The sequence below is a fragment of the Rhinolophus sinicus genome, linkage group LG09 (genome assembly GCF_036562045.2).
Source record: "Rhinolophus sinicus isolate RSC01 linkage group LG09, ASM3656204v1, whole genome shotgun sequence".
Lineage (NCBI taxonomy): Eukaryota > Metazoa > Chordata > Mammalia > Chiroptera > Rhinolophidae > Rhinolophus > Rhinolophus sinicus.
The window spans coordinates 80,384,483-80,405,622 of record NC_133758.1 but is presented as its reverse complement, the minus strand read 5'-3'; the positions used below and the strand labels follow the sequence as shown (position 1 = coordinate 80,405,622).

At 35.6% G+C, this 21,140-nt stretch overlaps 1 protein-coding gene across 19 annotated transcripts in view; it reads right to left on the bottom strand.

Annotated features, from left to right (window-relative positions):
* ADAM22 (ADAM metallopeptidase domain 22) overlaps nucleotides 1-21,140 on the bottom strand; it is a 230,158-nt gene that overhangs the window by 53,024 nt on the left and 155,994 nt on the right. For all 19 annotated transcript variants that reach the window (XM_019716244.2, XM_019716282.2, XM_074340694.1 and 16 more), the window contains exons 6-14: nucleotides 17,156-17,219; nucleotides 14,792-14,861; nucleotides 11,164-11,234; nucleotides 7,923-7,997; nucleotides 6,196-6,267; nucleotides 5,181-5,347; nucleotides 3,687-3,771; nucleotides 2,566-2,656; nucleotides 1,358-1,409 (exon numbers count right to left, since the gene is read on the bottom strand). In XM_019716244.2, the coding sequence (XP_019571803.2) occupies nucleotides 1,358-1,409; nucleotides 2,566-2,656; nucleotides 3,687-3,771; nucleotides 5,181-5,347; nucleotides 6,196-6,267; nucleotides 7,923-7,997; nucleotides 11,164-11,234; nucleotides 14,792-14,861; nucleotides 17,156-17,219 (747 nt within the window). The remainder of the gene's footprint in view (nucleotides 1-1,357; nucleotides 1,410-2,565; nucleotides 2,657-3,686; nucleotides 3,772-5,180; nucleotides 5,348-6,195; nucleotides 6,268-7,922; nucleotides 7,998-11,163; nucleotides 11,235-14,791; nucleotides 14,862-17,155; nucleotides 17,220-21,140) is intronic.

The following is a 21,140-nucleotide window of genomic DNA, read 5'->3' as shown; positions in this document are numbered from 1 at the left end:
TATTGTTTGATCACACTTCGTATAATAACGGTTAGCAAACTGATCATGAAAGTGGAAAATAAGATTGCAAATGAGGATGAAGAAAGATTATGGACATTTAAATATTGGGGGAAGGAATTTGAACATTATCCTTTAGATAACAGAGACTCAACAAAAGTTCTGAGCAGGAAAATAAAATTCACGTGTCTGACACAAATCCAGGTGCCTTACGAGGATAATGGAGAAACTGTGCCCTATACAGTCAATGAACTAGAACTATATATTATCAGCATGGATAAATATAACAAATACAGAGTTGATCAAAAAAACAGGTCACAGAAGAATACATATAGTATGAGGCCTTTCACATAAACTGAAAATATGCAAAGCAATGCTGTATAGTACTTCAACACAAATACAAACACATACAATAAAAGTATCAAAAAGGATCTGTGATGATATTAACCAAATTCAAGATGGTTACCTTGGCTGGACCTGGGGACCAATAAGAGAGAACACAAGGCGGATTTAATTATGCAGGCAGTTTATTTTTTGTGTGTTGTTTTTTTTTTTAAGCAGGGTGATAGTTATACAAGTGTTCATTCTTTTACTCTTTATACCTTTTTTTGATTGTGATGGCAGTGGAGTTCCGAAAGGGAGAAAGAGAGCCTGAAAGCTGCCTGAGTATCTGGCATGTTACTGAAACAAACGCCCAAGATGATACAAATTTAAAGTAAGATGGTAATGATAAGCTTGGCATGAAAGGAATGGTTGTGCACTAGAAAGAATGGAGGATAAGTACCTGATCATGTGTGATGGGTAGGACAGTAAAAAAATGAAAACCTTTCTCAGGAGAGTAAATGTGACAACTCTTCCCACTTCTTGTTCAGTGACACACCACTGGTAGCTGGAAATCAATCTTTGTAGTATTTGCACTATATGTTTCTACATATGGTAGAAGGCTGCTGGAAATCTGAGAAGCTGCAAATCTGGGCTCTTTTGTTTTTGTTTTTGAGAGACAGCTTAGCAGCACACTAGTGTTTATAACCCATTTATCAGAATTGAGAAAGATAAAAAGAAAGGGAGCTAGTATGTAAGCCATCAAGAACAAAGTTTTTTCTCATTTCCAGCCTAGAATCAATGTTAAAAAAGTCTTTGATCTACTAGCTTTATAGACATCAATTGTTTTCATAAAGAAGAGATTCTTTTGTGAAAAATACTTTGCATACAAAGCCACTGAGAAAATCTACTTCTGATTTTCTCTTAAATGTCTGGGGTGAGGTTCCATGCACTAAGTTTCTGAGTGTCATATTCTTAGAAAGACAACAGCATAGCGGGGAAAGGAAAAGTGAATTATTTTCAAATAGAAGTGGCTCACCCAGTGTCTCCCATTATGCAACCAGACCACGTGTCCTCACATTTACATTCACCTAAGAAAAAATGAATATACATGACTTATTACAAAGTAAAACCAGGTGCGTTAGAGTAGTTCCTATTTTTAAAAGTGTATTTTCACTCGGGCCCTATCAAGATTATATAATTTTTACTAAACTTAAATCTTTCGCTATTTCAACAAGTGGTCCTATCTTTAAAGCATTCACTTAAGATGGCTTAAATAAAATACAATCAAATGCCAATAAAATAGTGATATACCACTACAGGATACTGGTTTCATAAGCATTTATGGGAATTCTAACAACTTCCTGTTCATTTTAAAAAGCTTCTACACCAAGGCTGGTAGAAGGCAGTATAGTAAATTGGTTAGGCTTCAGAATCGGACACCTGGGTTCAATACCTGGGCTTATCAATGTAATCTTGTGTAATCTTGGAGACATTCCCTTTAAGATCTAGTCATCTTATCTGTAAAATGGGGCTAATAATGTATTTCTTGCAGGATTATCTAAAGAATTAAATGAGCATCTAGATGTATTAATAGATAATACTGGCACTCAATTGTCTGTCATATAATGAGTACTCCATAAATGGTAATCATTATTAATATAAAAACATATTTACAATATTCATTATTAAAATAATAAAATAAACATTGTTATAATCAACTTACTCAACATACATAGTGTTTAACCATTCTTGGTGAAGTAAGTTAGGAAAAATATATTCTTCATAGATGCTAAACCTAACATATTTTACTAGGTCCATATTTTACTAAGCCGTTTATCAGGTCTGATCCAACCTGGCAGGCAAATTCAACCTCTGTGTCCATATTAAGTGATGGTTTAAATAAACCATAATAAAACAGAATATCTTGAAACTATATGCCCATGACTCTGACCATTTAAAATTACCAAACTGAGCTTATTTTATCCCTTTTTAAGTAAAATTCAACTATGAATTTATCATCACATAGCTATAAATAGTTATTACACATGGATAAATTTTAATCTGCAATGTAATTATTACCTTGTATTACTTTTGAAAAAATTATTTTGTGCCCTGGCTACTTATCTTATACTATCACCCAAACTCTTTTGATCAAGCAACTGAATTAAAGAATCTCATTCTCCAAAATATTTTACAGATAGTCTTTTTAAAATATAATTAAACCACACATGTACTTAAACTTACCACTTGCTAACTTTCTTTTGTCTGAGATAATACCAATATTATGGGCTAATGACTGGGCAAGAGTAACTGCCATTAAATCAGTTTTCCCAAACTGAAAAACAAAAAAAAAATTAAATACGTGTAAATGCAAATTATTCTTTATTTAAGATGGGCCAGAGAAAAAAATTCACAATATAATTGAAAATAAGTAATTTCTAAGCATTTCGTTTATCACAGTTTGAACACACAATAGCTGGTGCTGAACTATTGAGCATTTGGAAAGAAGTGGTAAGAAATAAATTAGTGTTTGATTAAGTCTTACAGGGAAAACTAGAAGCCAGGGAATCATCAACTTTTGGGTTTGGAAAGTTAAATTTAATTCTGAGTGCAAATTTCACCAGTGACTTTTCTAAAAAACTTAGTACTTGCATATAATTAAAACAGTTTTTTCGATAATAAGATAAAAATAAATATGCAAATTATATGGAACTTGTTCATGCTTGTGTGTCCACTTGTACTCTGAAATTTCCCCAAATTGAATAGAATATGGCTCAGAAAATGAACGTTATGAGTAATAGGAAATAGTGTTGATCTTTGGCCAAAAGTAACTTGAGAAGACCTAGGGATATTTTTTTCAATATATAGCCTCCCAAAGATTCAAGTATTTTTCTCTTAGATCACTTCCATCAGGCTTAGTTCCTTAGGAGTAGAAGGAACCCTTTGAAAAGACTAAGACTGTATTTTTCTCCAAAAATTTGCCAAATATCAAAGAAGGAAGAAATTTCTAATTCGGTTGTTAGGTAGTCAGCTGATGCTTCTGGAAATTACCCAATTATCTGGAAAATCAAAGGGAAACAGGGCCTTATTGTCAGTGAAGCTAAAAGTGAAGACTTTTCTCCATATATCTATAAGTAGCTAAATATGGAAATCACTCTAAGTTAGAACATGAACAGAATGAGCAGATATTATCTTGTTATTATTTCCCTATTCTGTCCTCTGGTAATTTACAGTAACCACATTGGTTGTTAATAAAACAACCTAACAACTAGAAAATGTGGAATACTGAGAAATTATCTCTTAAATATTAGGAAAACATTTTCAGCCATCATACCACTTTGTACTGTACAGATGTTCACACCTACTTCATTCACGCCTCCTCCTTTCAGCAACGAGCAAATCCCACCAATATAAGCTGCCCCGCTCCGGCTACTCTCAAATTGACTTCCCCTTTCAGAAAAGGAAATGAAAAATACTTACTGCTCACAGTTCAAACATCATAGCACCTCTCATTATTAATTTACCACATTAATTTTCTCAATGCACATAACATTTGTATACTATTTATTCCTAAGTTAAGGGAGGAATGTGAAAATTGTTTACACATATAACCAAAGAAAAAGGTTTCTGAGGGATGTTTCCCACATAATCAATAAATATCTTCAAGAGAATTATATCTATTAAAAAAAGAAGTACTAATATGTTGTAATCTGAAAAGGATACAAAATCATTTCTGTGGTATTTCTGCCAAAAATGCATAACTTGAATCTCATAATGAGAAACTATCAGCAAGTCCCACAATAAGGAACGGTCTATAAAATAACTGGCCTACACTCTTCAAACATGTTAAGTTCAAAATAAACAAAGAAATACTACAGAAATCTTTCATATTAAAGAAGTCTACAGAGACATGACAGTTAATGCAATGTGTGATCCTGTATTGGATCCTAGATTTAGGGAAGGGGAGAATTGGCTATAAAAGACATTATTGAGACAATTGGTAAAATTTGAATATAAACTATATATTAAAATATTGCATCAATGTTAAATTTTCTGTTTTTAATCATTTGCTATAGTAAAAAAATGTCTTAAGTATTTAGTAGTAAAGGCCCAGTAGATAATCATCTCCAAGTTACTATCAAATGGTTCAGGGAGAAAAAATCGATAGCTGGGTAGATAAAAGTAAGGGAAGGGGGTAAGTGGGATAGAAGGAAAGAAATAAAACAAATGGGACAAAATATAAACAATTGATGAATCTGGGTGAGGGGCATAGGATATTTCCTTGTAGTATACTTGCAACTTTGTGTAAATTTGACCCCCAAAATGTACACTTTTAGTTCCATTTATAATTTTCTTCAACAGCTCTGACTTAAAATGATCGGTTTTTAAAGTGCTACAATATATAACTTGCTATTACATCAAATACGCATGTTACCCAACAAAAATTTTTTAAACATATAGGAGTAAGAAAAAATAAAAGATAAACTCTGAAAATACTAAGCTCTCACCTTAAAGCAAAAACAAAGATAATGTTAACTTTTAAAAGACAGCAACTTTAAAAAATGTAATTAATCTGTTAAGAATACCTTTATGAACATTAACCGTATTTTTACTCGGTTAATGCTCTGATTAAATATCTTGAAAAATTAAATGAAATACACATGCAATAATAAAAATTAACCTTCTTAAATTTTCAGGATAATTTCGAACAATTTATACTCTAAAACTTTTGCCAAATGTATCTTCCCTGTCAAATCCTAACTGTGCTATGCAGTAAAATGGACACAGCTCAGTCACAAGTCATAGAGCATACAATATGGAACCAAAAAAAGTAATAAATCATTACAAAAGTTACGTACGAAAAAAGGTGAACTGCATCACTTTTCTCTTTGATAAAATCTCTCCTGTATTTCATAAACTCACGTAGGGTGATCAGTGGATTTTCAGATATGGCAAACTTGTTGTCAGCTGCCCAGGTTTCCATGGCAACCAATACTATCCTTGTCTTAAGTTGGTCTTTATATATCTATAGAACATTAACAGAATATTAACAAAATGAATACACCAGCTGTACATGTGGTAAAATCAAGTGATTTATGAACAGGACTACAAAGCTCCTTTTACGGAAACTGAGTTTTAGTAAAATGTAAGAAACTTCATTGTTTTTAAGGAGATAATTGTTTTTCTAATTTACATGCATTTACCTTGAGTAAGAGAATCAAATTGTTTATCAATTAACACCCAAAGAACAGAGCACCTGTTGGAAACACAAGATCACTTTTGGACCAACATTTGCACCCTTATTCAAGGCTCTCCCTGAGGCCACCTTCTGGAACCTAGACAAAGAAGCCATCTGTTCTTCAGTTCCCGTGGCAAAAACGGAACAATAGAAACTCTCTAGGAAACAATTTCTAAACAACCATACTGGCCCTAATTAAACTCATGGAGAAGGTACTGGCACTGCCTTGTCAGGGAAGATTTGGAAAGTAGGTACAGTAGAATTATTTAGTTGCATCGTTCCCATAGCACCGGGCACTCTTACAAAAGGCACAACTCATAGACTGTTTCTCCATTGGTGGAGTACACAGTATCTTTGTTAGGGGCTGTGACTCAACCTTTTCTTTTCCAATGTGAAAAATACAGGAAGGAATTTCAGGCATAAATCTGTGGGCAACTCTGACCACTTCCTTTTATCACCTTCCCAGATAGAGATCAAAGTCAATAAAGTCAATTACAAGGTTACCAGGGACTTATGGGACAACTTGGTCAAGTGTAATTTGGAGTAATGAATATGTAAGAGCCATATTATCTGTTCTGTTAGTAATCAGGAGATAAAATTCCTCTATGACAATACTGAATCGGGTTGATACTTACTAAATCTGCCATGTTCACCACAGATTTCGCATACGTATTGGTATGTACAACTGAAAGCCGATGTTTTTTGAACTGAAAGCAAAAGAAAACAAGTGAAGGGCTTTCAGAGTCATCAGCAATAATCACCTCAGCAGAGAAAGCATGGTATAACTGCAAGTTCTCTAAGGATGTGTAAAAAATGTAAGAATTGAGACCTAGTCCTTTATATACTGTGTAGTCTGAGGCAAGGTGCTTAAAAGTTGGAGCCCTCAGTTTAGTCATCTGTGAGATAAAGTACAAAATACCTGTTCTGTCCCATTAACAAGTTTATTTCTGTCACAGGATTATTATTCAAAATGATAAAACATATGCATGTTATCTATGAATTACAAAACATACAAATACTGGTACATCAAAGTCAGAAAAAATGAATGTGAATACTGCTAAAAGTATAAAAATCTGTTAAGTTCTACAAGGCTTATTCAGTAAGGAGAAGAAAGCCCTAAGGGTCACAAAGAGGTAGCTTATAGGCTAGATGTGGATCACATATATCTCTTGTTCGGCCTCAATGCTACTATAAAAATCAGGAAGTGCCACATGATACCTGATTTCTGGCTTCACTGGAAATTAGCAGCCCCACATGGTAATAACTGGTAAGTGCTGCGAAGCAGCTGCTCCAATTAAACAGGCTATGTGATTTCCCTTTCACCACAGGCCTCACCCTGCCCTATTGTTTATACCCAGTTCCATTTATTTGCATTATCTGTCTAAAGATGTCTACAGACATCTGAATTTGTGATATCCTAAAATGTCCAAAATTATGTTTTTGCAAGTTATTCTCATTCTGTAAAAAAATCTCAGGAAACAGTAACAGTCACTGAATTCAAAAAGCTAGACAGATAAAACTCAGTCTTAGCCTGAACAAGGAAGAAGCATTCAATCTTGGTTGTACTATCATTAACAAAAATTAAAACTAATATTGCTTGTTTAATTATATGTAAATAAATGACACAATTTCCCTCAAATAAATCATTCAAAGTAAATCCAAAGGTACTTGCACCTGAAATTAAGTAAAATTCAGCAATGTGTACCAGATGGTTTTTAGTTCAAAACCATGGTTACATGGAACAATTAGCATTGTAACACAGTGCTGTGCTGCAACAATAACCATACTGACTGAAATACACCCACGAATTTAATATACACATGAAGTGAATTAACAAAATAATCGACAACAAAAACGGAAGTTTCACTAGGTTCTTATCCTAAAATTCTTCACTGCTTGGCTCTATAAGCTTTTCCTGTATAGCTTTACTACATAACAAAACAGAAATAGAAAAAAAAAACTGTTTTTCTTTTATTAGGATAAAGCTGTACAAACTACAGTGTCACATTATTGGTGCCTTGCTTACTTTTTCAATATAAAATGAAGTTCCCTTTTTTTTTTTAAACCTTGCCGTTTCAGTAAGATCAGATATTAGGCCCCATATAAATCAAGTAAATCCAAAGACCTGACATTATGAGTCCCAGAAATATTTTTGGAACTTCACAAAATACCGTTTGTTACTTTTACCTAAGATGTTTCCTAGTTGCAGGTTGCTGATGGGTAACAAATATGTTTGCTTACGTAAATACCTTCTCTAGGTTACAACTTTATGGGTGCCTTTCTTCTAAACATATTTGTGCACCCACCACTTTTACCCTAGGCACAAACAAGTCCAAACAACAAAAATTTCAGCAAATCTTACCATGAGATGATCGTTCACAATCATTAGTTCAATATATTTTGTTTCTTCCTCTACGTTCCGAGGATGCCGATGAAGCTGCAATATAGTAAAGGAAATAGCACCTAAACAAGCTTGCTGAACTTGGCTGTGAAAAACTAAACAAACATATTATACATTAGCTCTTCAGACCTTATTCCTTTCACAGCTGAAAGCCTGTACCCCCTATCTCCATGCCTGGCAACCACTTTTCTACTCTCTGTTTCGACGAGTTTGACCTTTTTTTTTAGATTCCACATGTAATATCATACAGTAATTCTCTATGTCTGGCTTATTTCACTTCACGTAATGCCCTCTAGGTTCATCCATGTTATCACAAAGGACAGAATTTCCTTCTTTTTTAAGGCTGAATAATATTCCATCACACACACACACACACACACACACACACACACACACACTATGCTACATTTTCTTGATCCATTCATTCACTGATGGACATTGACAATACTATACTGTATAACTTAAATTTGCTAAAAGAGAACTTCAATGGTCTCACCAAAAAAAAAAAAAAAAAGGCAAATATATGAGGTGATGGATGTGTTAACTCCATAGGGGAATCCTATCACAATGTATATCAAATCATCCTGTTGTACACTTTAAATATCTTACAATTTTATTTGTCAATAAAACCTCAATAAAGCTGAAAATGTTTTTAATAAAAAACTAAAATATATGGGAGAAATAAAACAAAATTTCCCTTTATTCATTTAGTATTTTTTTTCATTTTTATCAATTTACTTAGTTTTTGAGTAAGCAATAAATTAACATGGTTCAAACATTTAAAAATTATAAAAAATATATAAGGTGAGTCTTCCTCTCACCTTTGTTACCCGTCTACCTAGTTGTTACCCTTCCCCCACAATGTGTAGTTACTGGTTTCTTCCAGAAATATTTATGCATATAAAATCAAACATGAAATATATTTTATTTTGCACTTCCATTTATTTCACTCTCTTTGGTATCAGGCTTTCTTTTTTTTAATTTAACAGTATATCTTGGAGATTGTAACAAATGGTTTAATTTAAGTTCCTGAGAATCTCTGAGAGGTCTAAGGGGAGTTGAATGATTGGCACCTTTTATTCCATTATCTCCAAATTGAGACATGCCCCATCCTATGATAGGGTTCTAGGGGTCCCCCAAACGATACAGGAGATTTGTTAGGATAGTTTTGAGAGCTCCCAACAGTCTTGAGTTATCTAGCGCAGCTATATCTGTCTATTCAACAATGAATTTTCTCCACCTTCCAAGTCATGACCAATGAATGCTACTGGCAAGAGCCACTAAGGCAGCCATGCCCCTCTGTTGTCTACAGTTGGTCTATAACAATCTTTAACAAGATCTGCAAAATCTTTTTCCTTTATGCCACAATTTCACACACATTTTTTTCAACAAATCTTTTGTTCACTTGGCCATTTTTGTGATGAGGGTATCCAATCAAAACTAAATTGATCATGAATGTGTGTTTTGAGTACTGCATTTCAAAAAAAACTAAAAGAAAATTCTGCCACATGGATTTTTGTTTCATTGCTAACACATTACCAAAGTTAAAAACAAAACAAAACAAAACCACTTTTTTCCCCCAAAAAAATCTCTTATACCAAGCTGATGGGGAATCACAGACTCTAATTTTGTGTTTGGAAACCAAAAAATAACATAAACTGCATCCAGTGACAAGAGTCTCTAAAAATGGATGTTTTGGGGATGTAACTGCCTTGTTAATTGTTGAAGAGACCTGAACCTTCCCAGTTAATACAGTAGCATTTTTAACAAGTCTCAACATTTTCTTAATGTCAGAGAGGTGCCATCATGACCACACAGTTTGCTACCGCTTCGCCTCCATGGATCCACAGGTTTCTCAGAGAAGTCAAGGGTTTGTCTGCTCAGCATATGACTGAATATTGCAGGTGTGTATGACGAACATCAAGGATCATGTCCACAGAAAATTATCCTATTCTCTCAGCTCATAACTCATGAAATAAATACTGTTTCAAATGAAACCCTGATGGCAATTATTTGTATCTATTAAATTGGTCCTCACTATATATGTATATTCCCAAATTATATAAAGCTCATGGTAGTAATTCATGAAACACAAGGGCTTCTGAGAGGCAGTATATAGAGCATATGTGGTTATAAGAACCTCTCTGAGACCAGATTTCCTAGGTCAGAATCTCAGCTATGCCATTAAGCACTCCAATGTGACCATGGCAAGTTATCTAGGCCTCCTATATTTCAATGTCCTTATCAGTAAAATGTGGATAATACTAATACCTTCCTCATAAGATTACGATGATGATGAAATGTGTTGATACAATTAAAATTCTTAGAACAAGGCCAGACACATGGTAAGTCTCCATAAAATTTAGCAAGTATTATTCACATTAGAAATCTGTCTGTAAACATTTTATTTCATATTTATTAAACATATTTTAAAAAGAAAATATCTGTTTCTTTCCATTACATATCTATTTATCTCATCCTGTGTTTTTATGCCACATACACACTCACAATAATCACCACCATCGCAATGGTGATAATAACTTAATTTTGATAACCAGAGTTCTTATTTTGTCTGAACCATTTACCAGCTCCATAATTCTGCATAAGTCATTTTCACATTTCAGAGCCATCATTTCTTTTCCTGTGAAAGAGGAATAATAGTACCTACTTCCTGGGGTTTGAAGCCACTGTACAAACAGTTGTTATTATAAGTTCAAGATCCACTGAACATTCATAAAGGAGACATCTTAGTTTTATATTCCAGAATCCAAAAGAGCTCAAGTATCACATTTGCATTTTGCAGTTTCAAAACCTGACAGATTCGCTCTTAAGGCAGTATCTTTAAAAGGATAAACACAAAGATAGGTACCATACAAGTAACTTTCATGATGTGGTGCATACCAGGCAAGAGAAGAGGCCTATGGTAGAAAGAACCTGAGATGTCACAGCAGGGGCGCCACAATCCATTTACATGATGAGAAACCAGATTATCACCACTATCTTGAATCCTTTTTGAGTCTATGTAATAATATGGCCCCATCTCCACTGCTCCTACAGATCCATCACCCTTACTGTTTACCACACCCTGACAAATGCCTGAACTAATATTTGCCCTCTCACAAAAGCTTAATGTAGATCCAATTGACTGACAATTGCCAAATGTTTTTTTAAAACATCATGACATATTCCTGTGAATACATACCTGCCGTTTACTCCTTTTTGATCTTGGCTTCAAAATAAATTTTGGTGGAGTGATGTTTACTTGTTGGAATTCTAAAAGGAAATAAACATAAATGAAATTTAACTTAGTGTATATTCTAGGTTACTTTCATACAAGGCAAAGTTGTACCAGCCCTTCCAATTATAAATTATATAATTATACTTTATGAATTATTATTAATAATTGTGATAACTGGCAATTAATTATAAATTATAATTATATAGTTACATGATATGAATTTTATAATTATAATGTTGCTAAATAAATATATCATCAATGACTACAATTCAAAAAATCTCAAATATTATTTCTGCTCTAAATTACATTAAAATTTTTCTCATATTTCTCCTATAAAACCCTTACATTCTTTGTTGGGAATCCAGCAACCCTACTGGGTATTTATCCAAAGGAACTGAAATCAGAATCTCAAAGAGACATCTGCAATTCCTTGTTCATTGCGGCATTATTCAAAAGAGCCAAGATATAGAAGTAATCTAAATGTCCACTGATGGATGAATGGATAAGGAAAATGTCTCTATATACAATTGAATACTATTCAGCTTTTAAAAAGAAAGAAATCCTGCCATTAGTGACAACGTGGATGAACCTGGAGGACATTATGTTAAGTGAAATAAACCAGACACAGAAGGACAAATACTACTACATGATACCACTTTAATGATGAATCTAAAACAGTCAAACTCAAAGAAGCAGAAAGTAGAATGGTGGCTGCCAGGGGCTAAGGGAAAGGGAAAACAGGAAGATATTAATCAAAGAGTACAAAGTTTCAGTTGTACAAGATGACAAAGTCCTAAAGATCTATTGTGCAGCAGTAGCTGTAGTTAGTGCCTGTACTTAACAATATAATACTGTGTACTAAAAATTTTGCTAAGTATAGATCTTATGTTAAGTGTTCCTATCACTAATCGCAATGATAAAGAGAGAGGGAGGAAACTTTTGGAATTGATGGATATGTTTATGGCAAAAATTATGGTGATGATTTCATGGATGTATATTTATCTCCAAACTCATCAAGTTGTATACATTAATTATGTACAGCTTTATGTATGTCCATCGTACCTCAATAAAGTGTTATTTAAAAAAAAAACACTCTAGAGATGGGCACAGCAGTCTGTGTGTTGGATGCATGCTCAAGTTTGGAAAACTGTTATGTAGTTAAACATATACCTACCTTATGACCCAGTAATTTCCCTCCTAGGTATTTGGCAGAAGAAATATAAACATGTAGCCACAAAAAAAACTGTAAAGAAAAAACTTTACAAAAAAACTGTACAAGAATGTTCATGTTATTTTATTCATAATAGCCAAAAATTGGAAACAACCCAAATGTCCATCAGCAGAATAGATAACAAATTGTGGTATATTCATACAATAAAACATAGTCAGTAATTTAAAATAATGAACTATGGCTAGCCTGACAACCTCAATCTCACAGGCACATGCTAAGCAAAAGAGGCTGGACAGAATGCATGATTCCATTTGTATGAAGAGCTACAACAGGCTAAACTAATCTATGGCCAAATAAAAACAAAGTCAGAAATGGGACTGCCAAAGTGGGAGGCGCTGAGTGGGAAGTGACACAAAGGAAGTTACTGAGCTAATGGAAATGCTCGATGGCTCACCAAGGATGTATGTGTGTGTCAAAACTCATCAAATAGTATACAAGATTTGTGTATTTCATTGTAGTAATTTTTTAAAAACTGAACGCTAAGTGGTCCATAGGAAATAAATAAGCTTTTCTCAAAATGTATTCTCAGGACACTAGTCCTGACAGATGCGTCATGTGAAACAAAAGGTTTTACCGTCAAATAAGAGTGAAGACCACCTGATCATATTCTATATCTGGGAAATTCATAATGTATAGCAAGACAAGGTGATGATAATCCAGAACCCAGTGAGACTTTATTAAACTAAAAGTAAATAAGCTTACTTTTGAGCTTATTTCACAAAATTACAGTTTTGACATTTATTTGTATATGTATTGTTTTCTTCTAAGCTATCACAGTAAATCTAAGCATCTTGGAGGACAAACACTCTCAAAATTGACAGTGCCAACTTCTGATGAGAAAAGACACCCAGAAACTAATTGAGACAGACCTGAGTTTTCAAAGAATATGTTCAAAACTCATATTTAATACCAGCAAAACTGTCAAGTCACGTCTAAAGTTTCTGTTAAAAAGAAGCCCTCAGCAAAGTTTTTAAAAAATTCTAAGATTGTATCATGGCAAGTCTACAATAAAGTCCTTAGAGGGGATTTTGTTTATTACTTTAAATAGTAATTAATGTTCACTGCTTCCAGTAATACCTATTAGATTGTACTTTATTCTCAGGCAACTAGTCATGATTTATTTTCTTCCCATAATAGGGATTGTAAGAAGTTCCACAAGGTAACTGAAGGAACAGTCTAAAGTTTCTATGTAAAGTAAGAGCATCTATACACTCATTTGCAGATTTTTCAAAATAGTGAATTCTATGGAATAGGACCTTCTATCCCTTTGACGGCAGGAGGGAAGGAGGTGGGTTTATTTCTCTTTAAGGGAACTGCAGAAGGTCAAGGAGTTAAAATTTATTTCAGAAAGGAAGAGACATTAGAAAACACTGATTTAATTTTCTGATGAGGAGACAATGTAAACTTTTAAGTCACTTTCCTAAGCAGTAGTTTAGGATTTGCTTTCAGTCTAGTAATTTTTCCATTTGCCCTTGTGTCTCTTTCCCAGCGAACACTCATTGTGCCATAATCCAAACCCCCATTCAGTCTCTTACAAGCTGTGGGACTCTAGAAAAGACAAATGAGCTGCTCCTCTGTTTCTTCATCTATGAAATGGAAACAATAATATCGATCTCACAGAACAGTTACAAAGATTAAAGTGAGATTAAAATTTAGAATGTGCTATGGCCATAGACAGGTCTCACTAAATAGGGGAGGGAGCATCTCCACACAGGTTATTCAGAGCATGCCCTGCCTTCGGAAGGAGAACAAATGAGTCCAGCACAGCACTCTGCATAATCAGTTCCAGGGCCAAAGTACGAGGACTCTGGCCTTGTTGTCATGTAACCATATGGATGCAATCCGCAAATCAACATCTATAAATAAATGGACTGATACACGCACATGAGAAGGAAAGACTAATTTCACAAATAGCACATAATAATAACAATGTTAATCCGTAACAGTTCTTTCTTAAAATGCCGGGGCATAAAGAGATGAGAAAAACAACAAATAAGAATGTGATTAAGAGTTCATATGTCTGTTCACAAACTCAGTTTCACCAAGAGTGAATTTTTATATATTTTATCTATGCAGACCAATGTTTGCTCTAACATTATTTCTCCTGTAGTACCTTTCTTTGAATCTTATAATTTTAAAAAGTTTTCCTTCTATGTGCTTAAGCTATGTCTTTCCAAACGCATCTGCTACATATAAACATGAGGTCAGTCTGCATTTTATCCTCCCTCTGGATGGCACTTCACTTTCTAAAAGTGTTATGAGCTGTCATGGGCTAACGATATTCCATATATAGATTAGCTCTAAAAGCATTAAATTATTAAAGTCGTCCTTTTTAAAGTCATTATAAGAATAATATCATACCAGATGGAAGATCATCCAATGGAAATTCAAACAGTCTGGATTTATAAACCAAATGAAAATGGAAATCCTCCTGAAAGAACACAAACAGAGATTAAGCATGTACATCCAGGTGTCTCCAGCCTCACGCAAGCAGGAGAAGCTGAGACCCTTAGAAGAACTGTCACTTTTTTTAAAAATTATTATTACTTTCAGGTGTACAAAACAATGTAATAGACATTTACACCGCTCACAAAGTGATAACTCCCCTCTCCCAATCTACAGCCCCTTTAGATTATCATATATAGCTGTTACAATTCCATTGATTATATTCTCTATGCTGTACTCCACTTCCCATGACTACCATGTTTCCCCGAAAATAAGACCTAGCCGGAACATCAGCTCTAATGTGTCTTTTGGAGCAAAAATTAGTATAAGACCCAGTCTTACATTATATCACATAAGACCCACTCGTACATTATATTATATAAGACCTGGTATTATGTTATATTATATTATACCCAGTCTTATATTAAAATAAGACTGGGTCTTATATTAATTTTTGCTCCAAAAGACACATTAGAGCTGATGTTCCGGCTAGGTCTTATTTTCAGGGAAACACGGTATATATATATATATATATGTGTGTGTATGTGTGTGTGTGTGTGTGTGTGTGTATATATACATATATTTTATTATAGCTGATACTCAATATCATTCAGCTTTAGCTTCTGATGTACAGCGCAGTGGTCAGGCATCTACACAGTCCATGCAGTGGTCTCCATTTTCTCCTGGGTTTAAAGAGGTAATGAGCCATTGCACAGTACCTCCCACTCAATCCTGTATTGTCCCAGCACCACAGGGATATCTTATTAGAAGCAAAATGCCTTCACGGACAGAGAAGCCAGAGCCTATAGTAATGGAGAATAAATGAATGCTAGTATTCTCCCAAGCAGAACTAAGACATCTGGGAAAATGGGTTAATGTTTTTTATGACTGGTTCCTTTCCACGGATCCCTGACTACCTTTTAGAGCCAGCCAGCTTTGCCAGGCAAAGACTGCAGAGCTAAGACTCTTCTGGGACTGGGGGGCATGCTGACTGGTACCACAGATGGCCAAATACAACATGCTCCAAAATTCAAGTGTTATACAAAGTTCTTTAAAAAACCAACAAATAAACAGCCATGTTTCATCTAAGAAAAATTAATGAAAATTCAAATAACTTCATTTGGCTTCATTCAATTACTAAAGTTACAAGAAATATCATAAATAGTCAAGTTTCATGAAATTATTGTTAAAAAATATCACACAGTCAAGCAATGTGACAGGACAGCAGGCAGTGGGGACCCAGAAAATAAAGCACAATACAGATAGTTTCCCAAACAAGGTTTATTATGGGTGGCAGAACAAAGTACAGTTCTTGAAATTATTTGCCTCTCTAAGTGTTGGACCAATGTTCCATGCTACAAGGAAGAATATTTGTGTGTATAGAGCTCTAGTGGAAGTGGATTATGTTGATCTGTAGTCTATAATATTAACTTAATCCTTTTCTGATTTGTGGGAAATGAATATTTCAACTAAAGTAAGGGAAGAATTGAGAAAAACCTAGATTTCTCTAAATTTCATTAGTACAGAGCTTTAAAGACAATGAGTAATAGAGAAAAATCTTGACTCTAGAAAAGAAAGGGGGGTGGAAAATGGAAAATCATATATCTGTGATTTTGATTTGCTACAGAATAAATATTTGTCCCCCCCAAATTCATATGATGAAGCCCTAACTCCCAATGTGACTATATTTGGAGATAGGGTCTGTGAGGAAATGATAAAGGTTAAATGAGGCTCTAATCCACTAGGGCTGGTGCCCTTATAAGAAGAGGAAAGAACACCAGCGTTCTCTTTCTTTCTGCCATGTGAGGACATAACAAGAAGGCTGTCATCTGCCACCCAACGAGAGAACCCGCAACCAAGATACCAATCCTGCTGACAACTTGATCTTAGACTTCCAGGCATCAGAACTGAGAGAAAATGAATTTCTGTTATTAAGGATACCCAGTATTTTGTAATGGCAGCCTGAGCAGGCAAAGACAGATCACAGCACATTATGGTGGAGATAGAAACGAAATCTTCAGAATATCTCAGAAGGAAAGTGTTTCCAACATAAGGAGGAGTAAGAGACAGATTAAAGAAAGAAAAAAGACATTTGTGGTTCTGACTTGTTCGATGTTCAATCACACACACACACACACACACACACACACACACACACACACTTACTTTCTATCTAGACCCTAAAGATATGAAAATAAAATAAAGCAGAGAGAAAAAAGAGGAGGAAGAAAGCTCCCAGCATCAACTTCCACGTGTGCCACACCAAACAGAAGAACTTACTTGGAAGGTATCATTTCCTTCTGGCTCAATGAGATACGTGTGGTTCCCATCATAGAACATCCCACTGCCGAAAACAAGAAAACAATTAGGCACGGCTACCAACTCCCGCCTCAGGACAAAATCATTTTAAAATCAGCAGCAGAGGACCAGTTTACTTCTCAACACCCTCTTCCCAGTCCCACCCATCACCACCATCACACCACATATCACACACACACACACACACACACACACCCCACACACCAAATTTCACATACTACACAACACGCACACACCACATCACATACATACAGGCACACATACACACACAGGCACTCCCACATACCACACAAGACACCACACCACCCACACACCATACCCACACACACATACATATCACACATCCCATACACACATGCACACACACACCACACACACTGCTGAGAGAAAAAGGGCCCTCCCTCTGATTCCTCACAAATAGCAGAGTCCCCTCAACCAGACCCTTTCCCAGGCTCAGAATTACCATTCTCTAATGTGGTCCATTATTCTTTTTTCCAACTTACAATTCTAAAATTATAATATACAAATAGTCACCTGGCGAACTTGTGAAAATGCAAACTTTTCAGGACCTTCCTCAGATTTCTGGGCTGGGACCCAGGAAGCTGCATTTTAACCAAACCCCAGGTGAATCTGATGTAGGTTGTCAAGGAGTATCCTGAGAACTTCCTACCTATCACACACTTGGAAGATGCTCTAGTAACAAGAGCTGACACATTTTAACAACGTTACACTCATTTAATCTCTTCCATAAATTTATGAAGGAGGTATAATGACTATCTGCATTTTACAATGAAGGAAACCAAAGTTCAAAGAGACAAAGTAACTTGCCCAAATTACATAACCAGTGAGAGCAGGGGCAGGAATAGAGCCCACGCAGATTGGTTCTGGAACCGACTATCTGTTATCAACGACACACATTCATTCGTTCACTCATTCATTCAGCAGGCATTTATAGATAACCTATAATGCACTGCTTAGGTGCTGGAGATACAGTACTGAACAATACAGACCACTTCTCTGCCCTCATGGTGCTGATGTGCATTCTAGGGAGGACAGAAAACATACATATAATCAACAACTAAATATATATGAGGTGGTGATAAATTCTAGGGAGGAAAATAAAGCAGATTAAGGGCAGTATATGGTGCCAGACGATTGGGTATAGAGACCAGGGACAGAAGAGTGTTGATTTATATAGAGGGTCAAAGCAAGGCTTCACAGAGAAGCTGGCATTTAAGCGAAGACTTGAAAAAAGTGACGAGATGAACCACAATGATACATGCGCAGATAGCATTACAGAATCAAGCCCTAAGGTAAGAGATTCTTGGCATGTCCCAGGAGCACTAAGGATGCAGTGTGGCTGGAGGAGAGCGAGTGGGGGAAGAGTGCCATCAAATGAAATCAGAGGAATAGGCAGGCCATCTTTGATAGGCCCCTCCAAGGGCCTCAGCTTTTACTCTGAGAAAGATGAGGAGCCACTGCAGAGTTCTAAACAGAGGGGAAGGACAATCTTCCTTAAACTTCACAATAATTGCTCCAACAGCTGTGCTACAATAATCTTTAGGATGGTCAGGAGAGAAATGGGGAAATCATTGCAATGATGCAGGTGAAAGAAGATGGTAGCTTAGATCGTGGTGGTAATGGGCGAGATCGTGAGGATTGGTCAAATTTTGGCTATTTTTCAAAAGTTGAACCCATGAGATGTGTTAATAGATTTGAACTGGAGTATGCAGAGCCATGTCCGTGAGGATGCCAAGGTTTTGACCGGAGCAACTGGCAAGATGGAGTTGCCGTTTCCTGAGAATAAAAAAGCTGCAGGAACTGCAGAATGGGGTGGGCACAAGGAAGCAGGATGCAGGGAGCAGGGTGTCAGCTAGGGTTCAGCTCAGGACCTCTCAGACTGAGATGACTATCAGTCAATTGAGAAATCCTCTGGAGGGCATTTTAAGTTACAGATGGCCTCAACTCCCACTCACAGAGATCCTGACAGCCACTCCTTTTAGGAGAACAGGGTCCTTCTACTGAGATCGGACCCTTTATGGTGCTGAAGGAACATGTCATAACATCCAGGGATCCGGAGGGAGGGCAAAGTTGTGATCTTCTGTGGTCATTTGTCAATGTTAGGTGGAAACGACTGCCTGACAGCCAAGCTGTTAGCCAGGGAACAGTCTCTGTCTTTCACTGATGGCTCAGTGAAATAGGCTGGTTTCCCTGAGCTGGAATCATAATGGCCTCCAGCTCTGCCTCCATCCAAATTCTTTCATTCTTGCCTTAACGTCTTCCACATGTCCTCAATGTTTTCTCATACCCTTAGAATGGCTATTCTCACATCTGTAAGGTTTTCAACCAAAAAAAGTGTACTTTCTGAATTTGGATGACACTGTATTTGGAATTTAAAGATAAACAGATGCAGTTTGTAAGATACTCCTGACAATACATGCCTAAGGAATCAAGTGGGGTGAGCCTTTTCAAGACAGTAGACCAAATATGGCAGTAAACATTATTTCTGCCCCTGATGAGAACTGGCCAGACTCATTGAGAACATTGTATGAAACCATAACCCTTTACTAAAGTTCGCATGGTAACACTGATTAAGTAGCAAGCAGATCATTTCGTTTATCTAATACTAGATGTTATTTCCTCTTACATGAGGTTAGTGTCCAATGTGAAAATCAGTCATTTTTATTGGGTTTAAACATCATGATGCCCAGTGTAAAGAATGCAGATTCAGACACCATCTATATGTGTAAGATTCTGGTTCCTTACACGACAACATGCTGTCCTTAATTCTTTAACAATTAAAAGGCATATGTTTTATTTGCTTTGTTTGAGGATTGACTCCTTTCTGCTATATTTATATGAATTCCAATAAGTGTACTGAGTCCATAACACAGTACACTTGATAAAAACCTGCAGCTAGGACCACGTCATTATAAGCCAATTGAACTAAAATTTTAAAAGGCTGCATCAAAAGATTTGAAGAAAACAGCCATTCTTACAAACTGCCACAAGAGGGCAATAAACCTACATTTGGCTCCATTCTTTAAGGTTCACATAGTTAACAGAAATTTGTCCTGACGTCAAGCCTACCAGGACCAAAATGTTACCCATTAGTCCTTCAAATTTGAAAAATGTGCTCTTGTAGCTTTTATGTAAAAGACATGAATCTGATTATTTTCCCCTTTAAGTTCTTCAAGTGAATTCAGTAAATCAAGAAAAATGAAAAATCTCAATATGTACTTGGTAATTTATAAAAGATGAGTCACGGATGAAATAATAATGTCATATCTAAATCACTGCAATTGAGATAATATAAATTATTTAATATTTAGTGATATCTCCCCAAAATATTTATGTCCTTAATTTTTGTTCAAAATGTAAAATCAAGATGAGAATAATAAATGACAAAAAGGAACCAGAGTATTCAACATGCTTATAAAAGTCTAAGAGCACCCAAACATACTTGTACACGGTCCTGACAGTTCCTAGACACACCGTGGGCTTTTGTTTTTGTTTAGTTTTAAATGAAAAGGTTTCCAAAGGTAAACGTAAATTTTACTTAAACACCTCAAGCATGCTTGAGCTAGTCACTAAAATTTCCTTAAAGTTACTTTTCTATCCTCTTTCAAATGACTGCATAGGTTTAGGAGCAAGCAATGGGTCGTAGGTTTCAGCTATATTAGAGCCCTCATTCTCTCTGATTCTCACAATATCGTGTCCATTTGGGAAACTGGGAGGCAATGTGGAATAAGTACTGGGTCAGATGCTTACAAAGTGACTTTTGATTGAGATTTTAAGAGGAAGAGAGAAGAAATATAAAACCTCATTTTTTTTATCACTCTCTTACAACATACATTTGCTGTCACAAATGTCAACAGACCCAGTGTACAAGTCCTAGCTAACAGCTGTGCTCATCGTGAGATCAGATATAACAATTTTACTGCCA